The sequence below is a fragment of the Coffea eugenioides genome, chromosome 9 (genome assembly GCF_003713205.1).
Source record: "Coffea eugenioides isolate CCC68of chromosome 9, Ceug_1.0, whole genome shotgun sequence".
NCBI lineage: Eukaryota > Viridiplantae > Streptophyta > Magnoliopsida > Gentianales > Rubiaceae > Coffea > Coffea eugenioides.
Window position 1 is genome coordinate 1,797,536 of NC_040043.1, and position 24,804 is coordinate 1,822,339.

Sequence of the window (24,804 nt, forward strand, 5' to 3'; positions counted from 1 at the left end):
AGAGTGATGTTCAATGTCTAGCCAAAGACATTAAAGCAAGGCGCTCATTGAGAGGCAACCCAATTTTTTTTAATTGTTTGTTCAGTTTTGTTTGATAGTTTAAAGGTGTTTTCCTTGAGTTTGATTGATTTCTGGCTTCAATTCTCATTTTTGATGATTTGTAGGTGTCTCTGTGATTTGACGCGCCCGCGTCATTTCGTACAGAGAGTTCATGGTCAGAAGGGTTCTTACCTTTTTGACACGCCCACGTCACCTTCGCGGGAAAGGTAAGTATTCAAAACTCGAAAACAATTTTCGATTTCCTGTTACTCTCTAATATTAAATTTTGAAAATAAATTTTGTTCATAATAATAAAATTCAAAAAAAGGAAAAAAAAAATTTTTTAAAAAAAATAATGAATTTTTTTAAAAAAAATTTATTAAATAAAAGAAAAAAAGAAGTCTTTCCATTTAGCTATAACTTTTGATTTCCAAAATTAGAATTTACAAAAAAAAAATCTAAAAAATGAAAAAATGATGAAAAAAAACAAAAAAAGAAAAAAAAAACTATTTTGTCTTTGTTTTTCTCTTTTCTTTTTCTTTCTTTTCCTTCTTTCTTTCTTTCTTTTTCTTTCTTCCCTTCCTTTTCTTTCTTCATCTTTTCTTTCTTTTTTCTCCCCTGTTTTTTCTTCTCTGTCGACCGAAGACCCTTTGTCCGCCGCCATCTCCTCCCCTCCTTGCCATCGCGCGGCACCTCGCGCGCGGCGCTCCATCACATGGCCGCCCACTTCTCCCGCGGTCGACGCCGCCTTTTCCTCACCCCTCTTCTCTCGCGCTCGCCGCCAGCACCAACCGCACGACCACCACCACCTCGCATGACAAAACCCAACCAACGCTGCCACCATTCCCACTTCTTCCCTCGGAGACCAGTGAAGAATTTGGCAGCGTTTATGCACCATGCAGGTCTTGCTCCTCCATGTCCGCCTCGCCTACCACTTTGACCCGATTTCAGGGGAGTTTTATTGCCTTTTCTCCTACTTTTGATGTTTATTTGCTACATTGAGGGCAATGTATCGTTTAGGTGTGGGGGGGATCAGTTGGGATGCTAGTTTTTCTAGTTTTAGTTTTTAGATATTTTTCTTTTATTTTTAGTTTGTTATTTGTCTATCTTTCGTTTATTTTCTTTCTTTTTAGTGATCAGCTCTAATGTGACTGCCAATGTTTGATATTGGATTGTTGTCTCTAATTTCACTATTGCCGACTTTTAATAATAAAAGTGTATCAAGATAATGTGATTTAGTCCAAGAATATCTCTTTGGTGAATATCGGTGATTGCTTGACTCTTTTGATTTTTGGTTAACTTTTCTAGGCTTAGGGAATGGTTGTTGGCATTTTCATGTGAATTGGCCCAATATTAACTTTAGTTCTCCATATTTGAAGAAATGAGGCTAGTAGTTGCTGTCTTTGTTTGTTTTTGAGGTGTTGTATTGAGTTTTTGTGTTATTAGCTGTGAATAAGAGTTGACTGTACTCCGCTAGTCTTTACTACCGAGTAACCGGGGATTTTTATCAAAAGTGTCGATTCTCGCGTCAAAAAGTAGTAATTGCTATGAGTACGTGGTCACGTGACAATAGAAGCTGAGTAACCGGGTTCTTTCATCTGACAAATGTCAGAGTTCGCGTCAAAAGACTCCAATGGCCAGAGACTAAGTCTTGTGTTACTATTGAAAAAAAATTAAAAAAAAATTGAAAAATAGAAAAACGTGAAAAAAAGTTGAAGGTTGTGTTAGTGTATAATAAAAGTCAGCTTGCCGGTTTATGAATTTAATGTTGAGATTTTGGTTAATAGTTGGACCATTTGTTGATAAATGTTGTGCGCCATTCCTTCTTCTTAGATTAGTTAACTTAGAATTGAAGGAGTTTGTGATTTAGAAACTAATCAGGGTGATGTTTCTCGGATTTTGATCACTGATACTTGATATATGATTTTCCTTGGTATCTTGGTAATATAGTAGATAGAGCAATAGCCATCATCATCAAATTTTGGTGTCTGTTTACTTTTCCTATGTTTGAGGGCAAGCATGATTTAGGTGTGGGGAGAATTGATAGGGTGCGATTTTATCATTTATTTTATTATTAATTTTCCCTATTACTTGACCTGATGTGGATTTATTATTGGATTCTACTCACTTTTCATAATTTGCAGTTATTTCAGGGAGTAGATCGAAAACACCGCAATCAATGCCAATTTGACAGTCATCGGGAAAGAATTCAAATAGAAGGCTTGCAAGGGCATTTTTGGAACAAAGAGACGCAAGTCCTTTTTGGTCATTTGGCCGAAGTCTTCTTTTCCCTGGGAGCCGCCGCACAAAGGAAGACCATTAGATAGGAATTGGATTGAGTAGCGGGGGATCATTATCTCCATTAGCTTAGTGTTCCTTTGGTTTTTCTTTCTCACGCATGGCAGGACTGCTTAGTAGTTTCAGCTTTGACTTTTCTTTTGGGCACTACTGAAGCTTAGTTTTTAATGTTTTCCTTGGAGGCTTCTTAGTAGTTTTTGTCTCCTGGGATGTCAGGAGCAATTAGGTATAATTGAATGATTTTCCCGTGGCTTTTCCCCCAAACACAGAAGATGGCCGCAGCTTTTGCTTTAGTTTCGTATGTTTTGTTCTCATTAAACATGAACTAATTTCTCCACTCTAGTCAAGGAGCAACGGAGGCTTTGGTTCGCCTAAACTTGTGAGATTGATTTAATTTTATCTTTTTCTTTTATTTATTGGTATTCGCATATCCCTTGATTGCAGTGTTCATGATTATTTAATTTATTGATTGTCTTGGATCCGGATAATTAGTTAACTTGATAATCTATTGTCAATTAAGGCATTAAATCCGTAATTGTTTAATTGCCTTGAAATAGTGACAACTGGCACGATTAGATTCGTGTCAGGGGGATACGCGGGCTAATATGAAATAACCCTGGTAGTGCGTTATTTGGTTAGAATAGGGCTCCTCTAATATGTAAGGCAATTGGGGAATTAAATTTTACGGGCGTACCTAAGGTTATTTCTCAATTAGAGTAGTGGTTAACGGGCGTACCTTAATCATCGACACAGTAAGGAGGGGTTGACTGTCATCGCTTGTTTGGCAGTTATAACCTATTTATTAATAAATAATTGGAATTGCTTGTGCATCGATGATCAATTGGGTGAACCATTGCTGAAGTTATTTCTTGGCTAGATCCTTAATTATCATTCATTTGATTTTAGTAAATTGTTATTTAATTTCTAGTTGGCTGTTTTATTTTTATTATTTTACTTTTAGTTGAATTGCTTAAATTGTCACCCCTGATATAAAAACACCCCCCTTGTCATTGTGAATTTGAAAAGAAACAATTACTCGCAGTTCCTGTGGATTCAACCCTGCTCACCGCTATCTACAGAAATTACTTTTAATTTGAGCAGGTTTTATTATTGCACAGGCTGACAACCTGTTAATCTAAAAGTTGTTTCTTTTTCCTCTAAAATTTTTAATTCCATTGTTTTCTAGTAATTAACTTTATTTGTCGCTAATAAGACATTGATCTAATAATCAAAATTCCTCCTAGATTCCATACTGTAATACAGCGAGGTGACCTGCAAATACGAAGTCTTGGTCATTATGCCAGAGAGGCAAAACTGATTGTTCCTCAACTATTCTGAACGACGACTTTGGACAAAAAAATTTGTGATGGGATTCGTGGTTAATAACGTTGGTGAGGTTCACAAAAGTAGGGAACCAGAAAACAAGTAACATCGGTACTACCGAGCAATAGACATGACTTCTACTCGTCCACATTAATTTTGCAATTAATAGATGAGAGATACGTCTGGAAATTATACAAGTAGCATCTTCTATGAATTTGGAAACCTGCAAGTTCTCAATATTTTGCAAAGGTTGTTTTAGAAAAACATTGGCAAAAAGGTTGTTTCTATAGTTCAAGAGTCATAATAAAGAATTAGTTAGTACTTCAAGAAGTCAAGAAAGTTAAACCTAGAACAAGGACGAAAATGGGGGTTAGGAACCACCATTCCAAAGTCTTCAAAATTCATGTTTTTCTCCCTTTGAAATTTGGAAAGATTTTAAACACTTTAGTTACAAATTATACCTTATGTCCGTGCAAAAAAATTTAGAAACTTTCATCTTGATCCAAATATTATAAATATATGAAGTTCAACTCTGCAAAATAATTTTTTTTTATCCCATCGATGATTTGGAAGTTGAGCAATCTTGAAGAGTACATAATTTCTAACGAAAAGGAAGAACCAATAAGTGGTACACATGACTGAAACTTTCCAAGGACAAAGTTATTTGTCACCTTCAAATACTAAAAGTCTTGGTGATTATGCAAGAAACTAAGGTGATGGTTCCTCGCCTATTCTGAACGATGACTTTGTATAGAAATTTGTGATATAGAACTTCATCTCATCGTGTAGGAAAAGCTAGAAAATCAATAACGCAGCAGCCGCACAAATGGAAGAATAATCGAATTTGTGATTAATAACGTTGGTGCTATCACGAAAGAAAAAGTCAGTACAATCAATACTACCGAGCAACGGGACTGGACTTCTACTCATATTATCTTCTCTCTCCTAATATCACTTTTTAATTATTGGTTGGATCAAAATGTTACATGATAATAAATCTCAAGGGAGATTAGTGGAATTTTTAAAATCTGAAGCGAGGCTAATGAAATAGTTAGAAACTTCAGGGGGGGTTTCTGAAATTATTCCATAATACATTCAGAGGCTAACTTACTGCAAACATGACACCTTTTCTAGTTTTCTTTGCAATCAGTCACAAAGTAAAAGTATTTTTTTTATTTTTATTATTGCTACACAATAATAAGAAGCAAATTTTACATGACATTGTTTTTACCAATTTTTACTCTTGCACGCCCGTGTTTGTAAACTGTTGGTAAGAGTCATGTTTACATTTGACTCCGAGCAATGCCCAAACAAAAGAATCAACAAACTAGTTATTGGCCAAGGTTTGTGGAGGGTCTTTGGCAATGTGAACTCTCAAGGCAAGAAGCACAGATTGGTTATTGCTACTGTTTTTTAATGCAAAATTGGAAATGGAAGGACTTAGCTGCGAGTAAACATGGCAACAGAATGCTAAGAGAAAAATGACAGTCAATTTTTTCTATGATTTTGCGCAATTGATCTTTTCGACTTGAAATGGTTAAGGCTCAGAGTTAAAATGTTTTACCTTTCTTACTTCTGACTGTGATACTTCACCAAAGATATAATATGTTAATTGCAAAATCAAATTTTAAGTAACGAAATTATAATTAGTATCACAAACATCTTAGACAATAATAATTTTTCAGACAATAAGTAGCATGTAATACAACAATGATATATATATATATTGATTACCTTATAGACATGGTCTTACATGTAATTATACCAGTTGTAGCCCTTTTAGTGTTGTCCCAACTCCATGCATGATCACAATGAGCCAATTTTGAAACCCAAACCCAGCCCAACACACAGGAAATTCAAACCCCTTAATTTCTTGGACCGAAAGGCCCGGTATCAGCCAAGCCTACTGGATACGGCACCAATACAAAATAATTACCCAACCAGAACAAAGCAGGTTGGGGGATATATCATTGGAAGAGAAAAGAAAGGCAAACTGATTGGGTCATGGGCATGCCCGTCAAAAGTATGCAGAAAAGCAAAAGTGGAGGAAGCATTAGCACTAAGAGCAGCAATGGTTCGAGCAAGGATTGAAGGCTGGAGAAATGTGGAATTTGAGACAGATTGCAAAGTGGTGGTTGACAAACTTGGCGAGGAAACTGCGGAGGATGCTCAAATTTCCACCATCATAAAAGATATTAAACAACTAAGTTTAGCTTTTGTTAAGTGTTGTTTTTCCTTTACTAAAAGAGAGCAACCATGTTAGTCGTAGATTAGCAAAATTTGCTGATAACTTGTAATTTGAGACTGTTTGGAAGACTGATATTGAAGAGCAGTTGCTATAAGTTGTATGTTTGACTATTTTTAATCAATGAAATGCTGCCGCTTTTGAGCAAAAAAAAAAAAAAAGACAACGAAGTAGAAGCTAGGAGAGTTGGGAAAACTACAAATCTCACAGAGAACGTGCACCTTTAAGACGTCCTTGAATGGAGGACACTTATTGTAAAAGAAAGATTTTTTAAACGGAAGTAACATTTTTCTGTAAGATGCTTCTGAAATTTCTATTCTGACGTTGATGTAGTGAAAATTCCATCTCTGCATCGTCATTATCAAGTCAGGCAAATTTAGCATTTGTACAAATTGTTTGACTGAGTCAGTTTACAGTTTTCTTCAATGTCAGTTGTCTGGCCTGGACTCACTGCTTGGTGTGTCACCATATCGATGATTGTGGAGGGCCTTTTTGTGGCTTAGGAAACATCATAAAGTCATCCAAGATGCTAAAAGAGGCTAATTGCTCCGTTTGTATTTTTTTTCTTCTAAAGAAGATTCTCTTAATTAAGTGGTAATATAATCTTTGATATTGTATCTGGCACATTTTCAACTTCTCTTATAGTGCATAATCCAAGTTGCAAAATTTGTAGTTGGGATAATTTTATAAACCTCCCTTTAGGTTTCTGACAATTTTGCGTAGCACCTCTTATGTTTTGAGTGCTGTAATAATGTAAACCTCTATCACAATAAGTGATATTAAGGGCCCGTTTGGGGTTACTGTAGTTTATTGAAAAGTACTTTCGTATTGGAGTTTTTAATAAAAGTATTTATCAACTGCTTAAGTGCTTTTAAACATATTGTTGGAGACATAATTCAATAAGTACTTATTGTATTAGATAATGTGTAATTTGAAAATTTTTAAAAGTGTTTATCTCTTTATTTGGTTCATAATATAGGATAAGATGATTAAATTTGATGTTTTATTTTTTAAATCACAAAATTACTCTAAAAGCACCAAATTTGAGTTTTTACTAAAAGTGTTTTGAACACCAAAAGCTCTATTCCTAATTTTATGAGATGATATTTTCCAAACACTTTAAAAGTACTTTTAGTACCTAAAAATACTTTTTACCAAAAGTACTATAGTCCTAAACAAAGCCTAAAAGGTCGTGGGAAATATAGATACGTGATATCAAAATATTCATAGTTTATTCTAAGGGTGTAAATGAGTCGAATCGAATCGAGTTTTGATTCAATTGAGTCGAGCCTCAACCTAAGTTTATGAAATTTGAACTCGAGCTCGAGCTCGACGACCTCAAAATATAAAGCTCGAGCTAGAGTTTAAAAAAATAAAAAAATAATTATTTTATTTTTTAAAAAATAAATAAAATAATAATTTTTTTAACAAATAATAAAATATTAGGGATATATACGTAATTTTATTATTAAAATAAAAAATAAAAAATATATATAATCGAGTTCGAGCCGCTGGTGAGTTAACAAGTTTAATATTTTTGAACTCGAGTTTGAGTTTGAATTCGACTTGATCAACTCGACCTCGATGTTGACCGAGCTCGAGTCGAACTTAGACTCCGATCACAAGTGACTCGATTCGTTTGCAACCTTAGTTTACCCTTTTGAGCCAAACATGAAAATGAGTTATATTTTTGACCCAAACTTGGTCATTTAAATGTTTCAAAATTTGGAAAAAGGAATGGCCCTAATTGCAACCTATCCCTTTACCTACTAATTGCAACTTTTTTGACACACTATTTATTATTTCTTTTTCCATCTATGGCTCAAAAGTAGTTTTATTGTGCATGACATGGATTCAGTAATGACTCACTATGAAAAGGATTACAAGTCCTTAGGTACCCATAATGGGATTGGTGAATATTGTGAGATAACTTTATTATTACAAATTAAGGCCGATCAATCAGATGCAAAGAAAAGAAATAAGAAAACAATTATTATAGGATTTTTTTAATAGATGTCCTATGGGCACTTGTTAAGACACTTACATTTCATCCAACTTACTATGTATATACACACACTAATAATTACTACTTTCTCTTGTATTTATACACTTTTTCTAATTAATCTCCTTGCATTTATACACTTTTTTTAATTAATCTTATATATTTTTTAATATAATACCCGAAATACATCTTAACGAGTGCCCATAGGCACCAGTTAAACAAATCTATTATTATATAGGGCATAATTGCCTAGTCTACTGGTTAAATGCTATTCTTACTTGGCCTAATCGTGTTGAGATTTTTCTCCGCCCTGCAAATTTATAACTGAGACAATCAAGAAGGTTGCAATCTCGCTTAGAGAAAATGCATGCACCATTATGTCCCTGAACAAAGAGGACTCATGTACTGAAGCTTGATCTTTTTCAGCGCAACAAGAACATATTGTATGCTGCTTCTCTCTCTTGGAGACTCCATCGTGCAGCCTAGAGCCACTTTCATGATTGAGGCTATGCAGCTTAGCTTTTCAACAAAGTATTCATCACTTTCCTTTAGTAAATTAGCATCGATGGCATTAGCTAATCCATCAGGTATTGAATTAGCCACCCAGCTCTTCAGGCTCAATTTTTCACCAAACATTTCACTGTTGGGATTTGTTCTTGTGAAGACTTCCATCATCATAATTCCAAAACTGTAGATGTCGCATTTTGCTGATACCAATCCTTCCAACCCATACTCTGCAAAACACATATAAATTCATCATATGTTCTTAAATTGATTGTATTTTTTTAGTTTGGAATTTGCAACAGCAAACAACTGAGGAAATAGTACTTTAGTTGTACGAGAAAATTCTTCACCTGGTGCGAGATAGCCAAGTGTGGCTAGTGTTTCGGTGTATGTTATGCTGTTCTCCTCGCCCAACAACTTTGTAAGGCCAAAATCACTTAGAAGGGCAACCATGTCTTGATCCAGCAGCACATTACTTGGTTTCAAATCACAGTGAATTACTGGAGTTGAATACTCACAGTGGAGATATTGCAATGCACATGCCACATCAATCAATATGTCCAATCTCTGCATCAGATCCAGAAAATAGTTGTGCGAATACAACCACTTCTCAAGACTCCCATTCGGCATGAACTGAAGCACTAATGCCTTAAATTCAGGGGTAGAGTAGCTACTAATGACTCTTGTGAGGTTTCGATGGCGAAGATTGCGCAACACCTCACATTCTACATCAAAACTCTTGAATGCTCCATCGACTTGTAAATTGAACACTTTAACAGCCACAGCCCTTCCATTATCAAGAGTACCTCTATAAACAGATCCAAAGCTTCCAGCACCCAACAAATTGCTTTCATTGTACCCATTAGTTGCTTGTAGTAGTTCAAAATATGAAATTCTTTCTGGCATTGCAACTAAGGATAAATCTGCTCCACTGGAAAATTCATCTTTCTTTCGATATCTCAGGTAAACAAATCCAAAGGACAAGGCTCCCACTGCTATTATTACCCCGAGTGAAATAAAAATGGTTCGATGCACTCTTTTTGTTCTTGATCTGTGAGCTGAAATAATTGGGCATGGAGGCACAAGCAACCTTCGAGCTCCACAGAGGGCTTGATTTGAAGTGAAGGATTCGGCAGTGCAGTTTTTAAATGGCCCTTTGGATGGAATTTCACCACTCAAATTGTTAAAAGAGAGATTGATATATATAAGATACCGAAGGTTCTCCATCGACATTGGAATTGATCCAGAGAGAAAGTTATGTGATAGATCCAATGATTCCAAGCTGAACACCTTACCAATCGATTCTGGGATTGATCCTTGCAATCTGTTGTGTGCTAAAGAAAGATTTTGCAGGTTCTGCATATCTCCAATTGAATCAGGAATGCCACCTGAGAACTGATTGGTTGAGAAATCTACCCAATTTGCCATCTTCATATTCGTAACAACATACGGCAAAGATCCACTCAGCAGATTTGAGGAGAGGTCAAGCATCAAGAGATCTTTTAGGTTCCATATTTCCTCTGGTGGAGCAGAATGTAGTTTGTTGTAACTTAGGTCAAGATGCCTTAGGGAAGTAAGATTTCCGAAGCACTTTGGAATTGAGGCCATAAATTGATTTTGTCCAAGGTTCATTGTATCCAAGTTGTGGAGAGCACAAAGAAAATGCAGGGGAACTCTGCTAATTAGTTTGTTCATACTGAGATCCATGTATTGAAGCTTTTGCAAATCTTTTATTGTAGCTGGCAAAGACCCAGTTAAGTCATTGTTTGATAGATCTAATAGGATCAAACTTGTCAAGTTTCCTATTCCATCAGGAATGCTACCCTTTATTTTACAATTCGTTGCATTTAGTTGTTCAAGGGAAGTTGAAAGATTACTGACCGAGTTTGGAATGATCCCATTCAATGGATTGCCACCCAAGACCAATATTGACAAATATTTGCATTTTGTCAGTGAAGTGATGAAGCTCAACTCTGGAGATGAGGAGTCGCTCCCTAAAAGGTTGCCACTTAGCTCCAGCAGTTCAAGGAACCTCAGGTCTCCCACGGAAGTGGGAATTGGACCCGTGAACTTGTTATCACCCAATTCTATGCGACGGAGATTAGAAGAATTTGAGATTGAACTAGGTAATGCTCCAGAAAGGTGATTAATGCCGAGATCAAGGTATTCTAAATTGGGAAGCCTATAACCGAATGTTGATGGAAGATTGCCTGATAGTTGATTTTGTAAAAGTGACATCGTGCTCAACTTTGAGAGGTTGAAGATCTCCATTGGTATGGAACCAGTTAAGCTATTGAATTGTAAGTTGAGTTGTTGGAGAAAGTACCAGTTACCAATCTCTCTTGGTATGACACCTGCCAAAATAATCTCTCTTGGAGAAAACATAGGAACACAAGTCCAAGTGGGGAAAGGTGGTGAAATTTCTCCATGGCTAATGTTTGCTGCGTGATGGGTGAGGAGTCGCATTATATAGCGGTCTCAGTAATATTATGGCTAATGTTTGTTAATTTGATTTCTGTTTTCAGATTAAGTTCCAACTGACGACATTGACCAACGATGTAATTGTGATGCTGATTGGAATTCGTTTGACTACTATTCTAGGGAATTTTACAGTCAAGTTATGACTATACATCCATGTCACCATTTGCTTTATGTAAAGAGTAGAATTTATTTAGTTTCCATGGGAGAGAATCGACTTCGAAATTCATACATTTAGTCGTAACTAACTCAGGGTATTTTTCTTGCATGTCCGTCTCTAACTCCCAGGTCTCACCATAGCCAAAATTTTAGCCAAACAATGGGAAACATGAATCGTACCTTCTACCATTCTAACACCCGTGACTTCGCCTACCCTCCTGTCGCGCCCCACTTTTGAATGAAAAATAAATAATAAATAATTACGGGTTTATAAAAATAAATTTTTTATTTGAAAACAAGTTTTTTAATTTTTAGAAAATAAAGAAAGAAAATGGTCCTAAATGAGACTTTAAAAAGTGCGATAATTTTGATCCAAAATAATAGTTTAAAAAGAATTTTTAATGAAAAATAGAAGTCGCCACTTGGTATTGAGTTAAGGTGTACCAAATCACCTAAAATAAATTTTTTAAATGAAAAGTAGAGAAAACCCTTTTTAAACGACTCCAAGTCTTCGAAAATCAGAGAAAAAGGAGTCGGGAGTCACGGTTGAAGAAAGGGAAGGCAAGGATAAAATCCAAGATACCCTTTCAATCTAGCCAAGGCTAGTTGCGTGATTTAGTCAAAAATTTTCTTATTTTAACCTAAAAATTTATCACATTTGAATGTCACTATTATGGATGCAAAACCTAAACCTAGAAGGACATCGGGGGATCGGAATATCTCTTCAAAAAGCTTAATTGGTGCAAATCACATTAATTGCGATATCCAAAAGTGACTTTTTGAAGAGGTCACGAAATTTGCAAAAGTAAGACTCGAAGAAAGATAATAATATACAAATATATATATATGTCCTAAGAGAATGCATCATAATGGGTGTGGAGAAAAAATTCGTGATTTTAATTTTCCCTTTAATAGGGGGAATACGAGCTTGTTAAAGTTAGAGAGTCATACTCGTCCATATCCCATATTCGAGGGGTATTTCCTATCTAATCAAGCGAATGATCTACTCTAGTTCTAATTTTCTTAAATGAAATGCAAGTCTAATGCCATGTTTCACACGTAGGGATAAGGAATATACATATAAGGGAAATATGGGATAAGGGATGTACATATAAGGAAAATGTCATGCAATATGATAAAAACCCTAAAAGATAGAAAATATGCAAGCAAATGTAGTGATTGTCACACAAACATGATCTAGCGTTTGGATGGTTTCTAAGGGTCTAGTATTGGACTAACCCATATCTATAAATTCTCACTAGCGTTGGACTAGTGAGAAATGGAAAATGAGGCCATAATTAGCGTTGGACTAGTGTGGAATCGAAAAAAAAATGCCACAACTAGCGTTGGACTAGTATGGTGACGTCATGCATTAATTATAACTATACTATTCATATAAATATAATAAAAGCAAGTAAACACATAATATCACATAAAACACATAGCACATAAGCATGATATCTAGATGCAAGGGTCTAAAAAAGTGAGTAACACGTAACACATAGGCATGCAAAACACAAAAAGCAAATAAAGCAAATAAGGACTTAACTATTACATTAAGAGGTCCTAACTACAATCTAAAGGGGTAAAGAATGAAATGAAATAAAATGATAACCTAACTATTACAATTTGGCATTTAAATGCCTCTCAAATAACCAAAAATTAAATTAAAATAAATATACAAAATTAAAATAAATAAAGTGAATAAATAAATAAAAAGAGAGGGAAGCGATGCATGGTTAATCTATCTAAGGGACTTCAAATGTGTGAAGGAGAAAGCAAAAATGGGAAATTCGTTATTTAATCCCTTAACTTTTGTGTTAATTCCAAATCTTGTTATCAACTAAAAATTCTTAATTAAACAAAGGCTTTTATATTGTAGGTTCTAAGTCTGTTCATTTCAAATTTATTAAAATATTAACGTAGCACTATTATGAATATATATATTCTATTGAAGGACTGAAAGAAACAATGCTACTGACTTGGACTAGAAAACCAATTACACATAGGAAACTAACTAATCAATTGGATTCGGAATTTTTTTTCTTTAATAGGAGAAGGATGAAATTTAAGAAGTGAGGAGGGAATAAGGAGATTAGAACCCAAACTATTCATTATGAGGAGGGATCTTTATATTCTGAGGTCTCAACATTGGCCACTAAACTATTCATTGACCAAAAACTTAAGGAGACTAACAGGCGGACAATCGACTTTGTTTAAGACCAGGAATCTTGAAAATTTTCCTAAACTTGAGCCATAAACCTGACATGCAAACATAGAAACTACCAAACTCTAAGAAAGCCTCAAATAATGCCATATTCCTAGAACTTACAATTACTGATGCATAGCTTGATATATTAAATAACTAAAGCTTGGGTGTAAGGACCAGTCAAAAATAAATTGCCAGAGTTCAAAGATGATCCTAAGTGATGAGTTTTAACATTTCGAAGTTGAACCGGACACAACCAAAAGGCCTCCAGGTAAATTGCTAAGTTGAACAATGTTGAAAAGTTCATAATTTCTAACGAAAAGCAAGAACTAAAACTCTGTTAGAACTAATAAGTAATACACATGATTGAAACTTTTCCAGGACAAAGTCATTTGTCACCTTCAAATACTAAGTCTTGGTCATTATGCAAGAAACTAAAGTGATTGTTCTTCGACTATTCTGAACAATGACTTTGTGTAGAAATTTGTGATGTAATTTCATCTCATCATGCAGGAAACGCTAGTAAATCAATGATGCTTTCACCTGATAGGGTGTTAATTGTTAGTTATTTTATTGTTAATTTTTCCTTTTATTCTTGCCAAATATTGTTTTAATTATTAATATTTACTTATATTTGGTATTGGGACTGAATTTCAGGAACAAAGCAGGAAATTACCAAAAAGGAGGGACTTTTATGGGAAAATGGAGACTTCTAAGGACCTTGGACTTTTGAATTGGTGGGGACCACAAGCTAGTGAAAGGCATTTAGTCATTTGGGCCTTTCAAAGAAAGCAACGTAGAGAGACTTGGACCAAGAAGTAATTTGGAGGCTTTGTCCACATGTGTGGGGACCACAGGAAATAGCTTTTAGGCTTCTTTCTTTTGGCTTTGTAAGGGAAGACGTACAGAAGCAAAAGGGGACCCGGAAGTTTTAGTGCAGTTTTTAGTTTAGTTTTAGTTTCCTTTCTTTCTTTCTTTTGACTGGCCTCTGACACACGCCAGGTGTTCGACAATATTCCCCAACTGGAAAAACCTCTTTTATTCCTTGCTTTCTAGTAAAAACCGCCACGCCTTTGCAATCCATTACTTCGTGTGGTGATTTAATTATGTGGCGTGGCTAAGCCTTCCTTCTAGTCAAGGGGACAACTGACGATTTGGTTCGACAATTACTGTGAGATCGAATCTGTTTTAATTATTTTCTTCATTTATTGGTATTTGTATGTTCCTTGATTTTAATTGCTGTGGCCTTGTGTATGATTGATTAGTGCGCAATAATTAGTTATTCATATAGGCTATTTTTGCTAAATAGGGGTAATTGAATCCGTAATTGTTCGTTATCTCTATCTCAGTAGCAACTGGCGTAATTGGATTTATGTCAGGGGAATATACGATCTAACTTAAACAAACCCTCGTAGCGTGTTTGTTAGTTAGGGTTGGGCCTTTCTAATTATTAATGCAATCTAGAAATTAAATCCTACGGTCGTACCTAGGGTTGTTTTTGGGTTAGAGAAATAGCTAACGGTCGTACCTTAGCTATCGATAAATTAAGGAAATGTTGGTTGTTTATCGCGTGCATGACAACTATAACCAATCTATTAATAAAAGTTGGAATTATCTGCGAATCAATGATCAGTGCCTGAACCATTTCTGAAGTGTACCCTTGGCTAGAGTTTTCCCTTAATTATTTCTCTTAATCAATTATTTTCTGCAGTTAATTTGTGTAGTTGGCATTTGATACCAAAACCCCCCATTAATCTTGATTTGAAAAGAAACAAAATATCTTGCTAGTCCCTGAGAAGACGACTCTGCTTACCACTGTCTACTAGTTAGGGAATTCAGTTAAATAATTAATTCAGGTATATCGGATTAAGCAAACTCTTCGGGAACAGGGTGAATCAAGTAACCCATTGCACACCTAGAGTCCCTACTCCAGTACTCGAATTGATTACTGACTGTTTTAGGTGGTAGTTAGGATTTATTTATTATTATTGCACAGGTTCGGCACCTGTCAATTTTTGGCGCCGTTGCCGGGGACTGGCATCTGAATTATTTGTTTCTTTTTGAATTCAGTTTTTATTTTATTTTATTTTTCTTGGTATTTTTGCTAGTTTATGCCCCGTTCCTCTCGCACAGGTGAATTGATATACGATCCTGAGGTTGAGAAGGCAGCACGAAGGCGAAGACAAGAAACCAAGAGACGAAAAGAAGGGCACTTATCTTTTGCAAACGAGTCAGTAGAAGACGAATTGAGCATGGCCAACACCCAGACATTAAGGGAGCTGGCTACCCCAGACCTGACTCATCAGCCCTTGTGCATCACATTCCCAACTCTGGCTGAAAATACCTCTTTCGAGCTGAAATCGGGCTTGATTCAGCTCCTACCTTCGTTTCATGGTCTTTCTGGTGAAGAACCCCACAAACATGTCAAGGAATTCGAAGTAGTTTGCTCTAGCATGAAACCTCCTGGGTCACTGAAGAGCAAATAAGACTTAGAGCTTTCCCATTCTCTCTCAAGGATGCAGCGAAGGATTGGCTATACTACCTACCTGCAGGTAGTATCACCACGTGGGCACAATTGAAAAAGAAATTCCTGGAAAAATTCTTCCCCGCATCCCGAGCTGCTAGTTTAAGAAAGGAAATATGCAGCATCAAGCAGTACTCCGGAGAGTCATTGTACGATTATTGGGAAAGGTTCAACAAGTTGTGCACTAGATGCCCACAGCATCAGATTAGTGAACAACTGTTGATCCAGTACTTCTATGAGGGGCTCCAGCCAACTGACAGGAGTATTATTGACGCTGCGAGTGGAGGAGCCCTGGCAAACAAGACACCGAGGGGAGCGTGGGAGCTTATTGAAGCCATGGCAGAGAACTCTCAGCAGTTCGGCTTCCGGGAGAGTAACCCCCCTCGAAGGGTTAACGAGGTAGAGACGTCATCCATCCAGCAGCAACTGTCGGAGTTGACGTCTGCTGTTAGGCAATTGGCCATGAGAGACACACCGCGAGCAAAGGTGTGCGGAATCTGTACTAGCATGGACCACTGCACGGATACGTGCCCCATTATGCAAGAGAACGGGGCGGAACAGGTAAATATGGCCGGAGGCGTGCCCGCGCCCCGCAGGCAGAATGACCCGTATTCCAACACATACAACCCCGGTTGGAGAGACCATCCCAATCTCAGTTATGGGAACAGGCAACCAAGTTCATTCCCGAATCGTCCACCAGGATTCCACCAGCCTTGGCAACCAAAATCTCAACCCTCATCCTCCAATTCAGGAAGCTCCTTGGAGGACCTAGTCAAAAGCCTGGCCACGACTACTACTCAGCTTCATCAGGAGATCAGATCCTTGGCAGCAAATACCGCGCAGCTCCAGCAGGACACCAAAGCGGACAAGAAGGACCAAGAAGCTCGAATAAGCCAACTGGCAACTGCCATTAACCGCTTGGAGTCCCACGTTTATGGGAAACTGCCATCGCAACCCGAGGTGAATCCCAAGAATGTAAGTGTCATGACGCTGAGGAGTGGCAAGGAATTGGAAGGGCCTAAAGTGAAAAATTCGAAAAGCAAAAGCGAGGAGGAGATAGAAAAGGAAATTGAGGAGGAAGGACGTGTTCGTGAAGATCCTAAGGTAACCTCCACCCCTCCACTCACTACTATCTCTAACTTACCCCCTTTTCCTTGCAGGTTGGAAAAGACAAGGAAAGGAGAGAAGGAAAAAGAGCTCTTGGATGTGTTTCGGAAAGTGGAGATTAACATTCCCCTGTTGGATGCAATCAAGCAGATACCGAAATATGCTAAATTTTTGAAGGACTTGTGCACCCACAAGAGGAAGCTAAGGGGAGATGAACGAGTGGCGGTGGGAGAAAACGTGTCAGCTATATTTCAAAGGAAACTCCCACCAAAATGTGGAGACCCAGGTATGTTCACCATTCCCTGCAAGATAGGAGGTGCCTCGATTAGACAGACAATGTTGGATTTAGGGGCGTCAATCAATGTAATGCCTAAAACAATTTATACGTCCCTTAATCTTGGTCCATTAAAAGGCACAGGCATTATAATCCAACTTGCAGACCGTACCAATGCTTACCCGGAAGGGTTAGTTGAAGATGTTTTGGTGCAGGTCAATGAGTTAGTTTTTCCTGCAGATTTCTATGTCCTAGACATGGGGGATGAAAGGGCACTAAATCCGTCTCCTATTTTGTTAGGTAGGCCATTTTTAAGCACTGCTAGGACGAAAATAGATGTAAATGAGGGTACTTTGTCGATGGAGTTTGATGAGAAAATTGTGAATTTTAATATTTTTGATGCGATGAAGTACCCAAATGAGACTAACTCTGTTTATGCTTTAAGTGTTGTTGAGCCCCTTGTACAGGAAATATTTGAATTGGATGGGGTTGATGCACTGGCAGTGGCATTAGCCAAACATCTTGAGTTGGGAGCAACTCCTGATGTAGAATTGAGTGATGAGTTATACCGGGCTGTTGGAGCACTGCATTCGCTCCCACCACTCTCCCCAAGGTATGAGCTTACTTCTCTCTTTGTACCAGAAACTCAGGCAAAATTGTTGCCTTCTATTGTGCAGGCACCTGAGTTGGAACTCAAGCCTCTCCCGAAGCATTTGAAGTATGCATTTCTCGGAGACAATGAGACGTTACCAGTCATCATATCTGCTCACCTGTCACCAAGCCAAGAAGATGACCTTATTCATCTTCTTCGAGACCATAAGGAAGCGATTGGGTGGAGCGTAGCAGATATCAAGGGAATTAGCCCCTCTTTGTGCATGCATCGGATCCGGCTTGAGGAGGATGCAAAACCAGTGAGGCAGGCGCAACGGAGATTGAACCCACTGATGATGGAAGTGGTGAAGAAGGAGATACTTAAACTCCTAGAAGTGGGATCATTTTCGCCATCTCAGATAGTCCTTGGGTGAGTCCAGCGCAAGTGGTCCCGAAAAAGGCGGGAGTAACCGTTGAAGAGAACCAAGAGGGTGAGATGGTCCCGGTGAGGAAACCCACAGGATGGCGTCAGTGCATTGACTACCGACGCCTGAATGCCGTGACGAAGAAGGACCACTTCCCTCTACCTTTTATTGATCAGATGATAGAAAGGTTAACTGGTCGTGTCTATTACTGCTTTCTTGAAGGTTTCTCAGGTTATTTTCAAATTGCGATAGCCCCAGAGGATCAGGAGAAAACTACCTTCACCTGCCCCTTTGGTACATTTGCCTACCGGAGGATGCCTTTCGGCCTCTGCAACGCCCCAGCAACTTTTCAGAGGTGTATGGTAAGTATATTCTCCGAGTACGTAGAAAAGATTATTGAGGTATTTATGGATGATTTTAGTGTATATGGAGATAGTTTTGACGAATGCCTTGATAACTTAGCTTTGATTTTGAAAAGATGCATTGAGACAAATTTAGTTTTGAATTGGGAAAAATGTCATTTCATGGTGGATCATGGCATTGTCTTAGGGCATGTAGTGTCAGCTAGGGGTATAGAAGTAGATAAAGCAAAGGTCGATATTATTTCTGCTTTGCCTTACCCCGTAAGTGTACGGGAGGTGCGTTCCTTTTTGGGTCATGCAGGGTTCTACAGGAGATTCATCAAAGATTTTTCCAAAATTGGAGCGCCCCTGTTCAAACTGTTGCAGAAGGATGTGGCATTTGACTTCACCGAAGAGTGCAAGGTGGCATTTGACAGGTTGAGGGAGTCATTGACATCACCACCTGTTATCCAGCCCCCAGACTGGAACCTCCCATTTGAGATAATGTGTGACGCGAGCGACTATGTGGTGGGAGCGGTGCTGGGGCAACGGATTGGCAGAGCTGCGCATGCAATCTACTATGCATCAAAGGCATTGAATGGAGCTCAGCTCAACTATTCTACGACAGAGAAAGAATTGCTAGCTGTGATTTTTGCATTAGAAAATTTTAGACCTTATTTGTTAGGTGCGAAAATAACAGTTTTTTCTGATCATGCAGCCTTGAGATACTTGATGACGAAGAAGGATGCTAAACCAAGACTCATCAGATGGATCCTGCTCCTTCAGGAGTTCAACTTGGAGATTAAGGATAAAAGTGGGGCAGAAAATTTAGTTGCTGATCACTTGAGCCGCTTACTTGCTCATAAGGAGGAGCAACCATTGAGGGAGGCATTTCCAGAGGAACAACTACTGGCCATTAGCTCGTCTACACCCTGGTATGCCGATTTAGTAAATTTCTTAGTGACTCATCAATTGCCTGCAGGGTGGCCCAAGGCTAAGATGGACAAGTTGAAAAGTGATGCCAAATATTACATTTGGGACGATCCGTACCTGTGGAGGCAATGTTCGGATCAAGTTCTAAGAAGGTGTGTGAGTGCAGGTGAATTCCATTCTATTTTAAATTTCTGTCATTCATTTGCATGTGGAGGGCATTTTGGCCCCAAGCGAACAGTTCGCAAAGTGTTAGATAGTGGTTTTTACTGGCCTACCCTGTTTAAAGATTCGTATTTATTTTGCAAGTCCTGTGATAGGTGTCAAAGGGTGGGGAATATTTTTCGTAGAGACCAAATGCTCCAAACCCCCATGTTGTTTGTTGAAATTTTTGATGTTTGGGGGATAGATTTTATGGGTCCTTTTCCCTCATCTTTTGGTTTCCTATACATTTTACTTGCCGTAGATTATGTCTCCAAATGGGTGGAAGCTAAAGCCACCCGTACTAACGATTCTAGAGTGGTTGCAGAGTTTTTAAAATCTAATATTTTTGTCCGCTTTGGAATGCCAAGAGCTGTGGTAAGTGATAGGGGGACACATTTTTGTAATAAGACTATCACTGCCCTGTTCCGAAAATATGGCGTGCTCCACAAGGTATCCACACCGTATCACCCGCAGGCAAACGGTCAAGCCGAAGTGTCAAACAGGGAAATCAAGTCGATCTTGGAGAAGATGGTGCGTCCGGATAGGAAGGATTGGAGTTTAAAACTAGAAGACGCACTATGGGCGTATAGAACCGCGTATAAGACACCGATTGGGATGTCTCCGTATAGACTTGTCTTCGGTAGGGCTTGCCATCTTCCCGTGGAGTTCGAACACAAGGCGTTTTGGGCAGTGAAGCAGTGTAACATGGGATTGGACGAAGCAGGGGTCCAAAGGAAATTGCAGCTACAAGAGTTAGAGGAGATAAGAAATGAAGCGTATGAGAATGCCACGATCTATAAGGAAAAGAGTAAAATCTTTCATGATCAGCAGGTTTCCAGAAAATCTTTTGTAGTGGGGCAAAAAGTCCTCTTGTATCACTCGAGGCTTAAACTTTTTCCCGGTAAGTTGCGTTCTCGTTGGATTGGTCCATTCGTCGTTTCTAATGTGTTTCATTATGGTGCAGTGGAGATCCAAAGTTTAAAAACGGAGAAAAGGTTCGTAGTGAATGGCCATCGTCTCAAACCTTATTATGAGGGATTCGCTGTTGAGGAAGTAGAAGTTGTACACCTCCAAGATCCACTTTATCTTGCTTGAGGGTTTTTGGCCATGTCTAGCCAAAGACATTAAAGAAAGGCGCTACTTGGGAGGCAACCCAAGGCATTTTTGAAGTTTTAGTTAAGTGTTAGTGTCAATTAATAGTTTGATGTTTGGTGACAGGAAAATAGCAGTTAGACGTGCCCACGCCAGGCGGTCACGCCTGAGGGAAAGAAATTTTCGATCAGGATCTGCGGACTCTTTAGCAGTTAAGCGTGCCCACGCCAGGTGGTCACGCCTGAGGGTAAGAAATTTTCGTTCAGGATCTGCGGACTCTATAGCAATTAAGCGTGCCCATGCCAGGTGGTCACGCCTGAGGGAAAGAAATTTTCGTTCAGGATCTGCGGACTCTTTAGTAGTTAAGCGTGCCCACGCCTAAGACTGGGTTTCTTTCAAAAAAAAACAAAAAAAAAACAAAAAAAATTTGAAATGAAGAAGACACGGAACCCTACTCTTTTCTTCTTCTTCTTTCTTTTCTTTTTCTTTCTTTCTTCTTTCTTCTTCCTTTTCTTTATTTTTCCCTTTCTTCTTCCTTCTTTTCTTTCTTTTCTTCTTTCCCCTCTTTTGCTTCGTCCGCCGCCGCTCCTCACCACGCAGCACGATCCGCCGCCACTGCTCGCTGCACGCCACCGCCCCACAGCCACAACCTTGAATCTCCATCCTAGCACCTGCGCGCCACGACCACGACCTAGCAAGTTCAAACCCCAGCCCCAACGCGCATCAGCCGCGCGCAAATCCAGCTCCTCGGCAGACCGCACGCGAGCTCAACCACAGGCGCGACCTCCGCGCGCAGCTCGCCTCCTCTGCGCGCAGCTACCTCTGCAGCCCGTGCTCCAATCGACCAGCAGCGAACAGCAGCGCAGTCACGGACCGCAGTCCGCGAGCGCAGACCGCGCCGGCGCCGCTCGCCCCCATCGCGCGCGCCCCTCGACCAACGCAGCCGCAGCAGGCCAACGCGCAGCTTGCCCCCTTACGCGCGACCTCCAGCCGAGCTTGCAGCAGCCTCGCGTAGCCTCCTCTGCGCGCATCACCTCCTGCACAACTCCTGCAGCTCGAGTGCTCCAATCCTCCGCAGTGACCTCCACCTAGCCGCACGCCGCGCGCCAGCGCGCGACGCCTCTCACTTTGCGCAACCCCATTGTGCGCAGATCCAGCGCCTGACCCAGCCCAGCTCGCAGCAGCCTCGCAGCAGCTTCGCGCAGCCACCTCCTCGCGCATCAACCCCTGCCTTCCATTTCACCCACGGCCAGTCAAACACTCCGGTGATTTCTTTCTTTATTTTTATGTCACTAAGTAGCTGAGGCTAGATTATTAGTTTCTAATTAGCTGATGACAGAATTTAATTTCCTAGCTGAGGCCAGATGTTTGATTTGTTAGCTGAGGACAGAAATTGTGTGTTATTTGGGGTGCTGCGATATATCTGTGGTTGATTGTCGTCTATTGGTGAAATTTTGTGCTCGATCAGAGATATTTGGGGGAAAGTTTTTACTCTGGTTGGTTGTTTAATTAGTTTTTGGGGGAATTTTGCTGCGTTTATTTAATTGAGTGATTTTTGGGTTTCTGTGGTAGTATTTTGGAAAATTTTCGCTGTTCACAGGATTAATTGACTCTTGGGGTAATTTTATTGTTGGTTTGTGCACTTGTCTGTGATTGGGAGTTGTGATGGGGGATCTTTTGCTTTGTTGGCTGTTTGTTGACATATTTTTGGACACCATTCCCTAGCCTTTGCCCTGCCCCTTGATCTCAAATGACTAAGCCAAAAACTAAAGGCAAGAACAAGCCATCCACATCCACCCCACAGCCTACAGTCCCCTTGAGTGGACCTGCCCCATCGACTGGGCCAGGAGGACCCCGTACCCGTCTTGGGCGGAATCGGGAGGTTCATATCTCCTCTCCGGCCTACTTTGGCGGCAATTTGACCTTCACCCGGGCTGCCGACAAGGAGCGGTATGCCTCGGCTTGCACAAGGAAGATTATTCCTTGTAAATACATTCATGGCCCTACACTTGATATGCTAAACCTGGGGGATGAGGTCACGCAGCACTTGACTAACGTAGGCTGGACCCGCTATGCTTCTATCGTTTTACCTGCTTTCACTGAACTGACGTGGAAATTTTATGCTACTTTTGAGTTTAATATTCCTGATGAATTCTCCGTTACCACTCCTGGGGTAGTGAGGTTTAGATTAATGGGTAGAGAGTTCACCCAATCTATAACTGAATTTAATTTGGCTCTTGGGTTCATTGATATTCCCTACTCCCAGACTGAGGAGTATATGCACAGTGTGTGCGAGTACTCGGAGCCATTTTTCTCTCATTACATTGATTATTGGAGAGAGTTGTCGGTTGACCGACACTACTATGACCCCAGTCAGTCTAAGGCTTCTTATCTTAAGAGCGCCGCCTACCGTTATTTACATAGATTCATGGCCTATAGTTTCTCAGGTAGGAAGGATAGCTCGGGTACTCTGACCAAGCCCGAGTTCTTTTTCATTTGGTGCATGGTCACTCGGACTAGGGTCAATTTGGGTAGCTGGTTTGCCCTCCACCTCCGAACTGTGCTAAGTAAGAAAAATAAGCCATTAATCTTAGGCTCATTTATCACTCAGTTGGCTGTAAATCTTGAGGTTTTGGACTTAAATAATCATAACTTGCATCGTGCTTGTACGATGGAACCCCTCGATTTGGTTTGTTTGGAAAAAAATGGGTCTTGTGAGACAGGTGGCGGGCGTTTTTCAGTTTGCTCCCCCGGGGCCAATCTCCGTTCCTCCAAAGCGCAGAGCTTCCAAAACCGCAGACCCGGAGGCTGGTGGTCCTTCTACGGATGCCTCCGGACCATCCTCTTCGGCACCTCCACCATCTTCCTCCGTCGATAGCCAGCTTGCAGCTCTTCGTTTCCAGATGCAGCACATGGACACTCATATGGATCGGATGGAGGGCCAAATGGCCGGCATGGCCCAGAATTTAGCACAATACCTCCACCACGTGGGTTTCCGCCCACCGTGCCCTCCACAACCTTAGTTCACCTCTGCCCTCCGCAAGATTAAGGGAAGTGTTGTTGCCTTTATCGCTTTATTTTCATCTTTATTCGCTTCCATTGAGGACAATGAAAGATTTAGGTGTGGGGGGGAGATCAGTTGGGGTGCTAGTATTTTTGTTTTTAGTTTCTAGGGGTTTTTCCTTTATTTTTAGTTAGTTTTTGCCTATCTTTCATTTATTTTCTTTTCTTTTTCTTTCTAGTGGTCAGTCCTTAAGTGAATACCAAGTTTTGATGCTGGAGTGTTGTCTCTAATTATGCTATTGCCAAGTTTTTAGTAATAAAAATGTATCAAGTTGATGTGGTTGAGTTCAGGAACATCTCTTTGGTGAATATCAACAATTGCTTAACTTTTTCAATTTTTGGTTAACTTTTCTAGGCATAGGGAATGATTGTGGCATTCTTCATGTGAATTGGTCCAATTATTAATTTTAGTTCTCCATGTTTGAAATTTGAGGCTGGCTGCTATTATTTTTATGTTATTTTTAGTTATTGTGCTATATGGTTGTAAATAAGATGTGACTGTACTCCGCTAGTTATCACTACTGAGTAACCGGGGATCTTCACCTAAAGTGTCGATTCTCGCGTCAAAAGATAGTAATTGCTATGAGTGCGTGGTCCCGTAGCGATTGGAGCTGAGTAACCGGGCTCCTCCATCTATCAAATGTTGGAGTTCGCGTCAAAAGGCTCTAATGGCTAGAGATTAAGTCTTTTGCTATTCTGAAAAAAAAAAAGGGGAAAAGAGAAAATAGAAAAGTGAAAAAAAAAGAAAGAAAGAAAAGTGAAGGTTGTGTTAATAAGTGGTAAAAGTCAGCTTGCCGATTTGTGGAGTTAATGTTGAGATTTTGGTTAATAGTTGGACCATTTACTGATAAATGTGAGCAACCATTCCTTTTTCTTAGATTAGTTTGCTTTAAATTGGAGGAGTTGGTAGTTGAGAAGCTAACCGGAGTGGTTTTTCTTGGATTTTGACCATTGAGACTTGATATATGTTTTCATGGTCCCTTGGCAATATGGTAG

The 24,804-nt window shown here is 39.5% G+C and overlaps 2 protein-coding genes across 2 annotated transcripts; one reads left to right on the plus strand and one right to left on the minus strand.

Moving 5' to 3' along the window:
• Window positions 1-8,848: 8,848 nt before the first annotated feature.
• LOC113783269 (receptor kinase-like protein Xa21) lies at window positions 8,849-10,682 on the minus strand. Its single transcript, XM_027329356.1, has 2 exons — window positions 8,913-10,682; window positions 8,849-8,866 (listed from the first exon to the last, which is right to left on the minus strand). The coding sequence occupies exons 1-2, from the start codon at window positions 10,680-10,682 to the stop codon at window positions 8,849-8,851; spliced, it is 1,788 nt and encodes a 595-aa protein (XP_027185157.1).
• Window positions 10,683-15,509: 4,827 nt separating this feature from the next.
• LOC113783270 lies at window positions 15,510-18,187 on the plus strand. The gene is made up of 2 exons (XM_027329357.1): window positions 15,510-15,695; window positions 15,842-18,187. The coding sequence occupies exons 1-2, from the start codon at window positions 15,510-15,512 to the stop codon at window positions 18,185-18,187; spliced, it is 2,532 nt and encodes an 843-aa protein (XP_027185158.1).
• The last annotated feature ends 6,617 nt before the right edge of the window (window positions 18,188-24,804 follow it).

Excerpts from the sequence above, each read along its gene's own strand:
- LOC113783269 (XM_027329356.1), bottom strand. The coding sequence starts at position 10,682 with ATGGAGATCTTCAACCTCTCAAAGTTGAGCACGATGTCACTTTTACAA.
- LOC113783270 (XM_027329357.1), top strand. The coding sequence starts at position 15,510 with ATGGCCAACACCCAGACATTAAGGGAGCTGGCTACCCCAGACCTGACT. Across the intron at positions 15,696-15,841 it reads AACATGTCAAGGAATTCGAA|AAATTCCTGGAAAAATTCTT; the intron begins GTAGTTTGCTCT and ends CAATTGAAAAAG.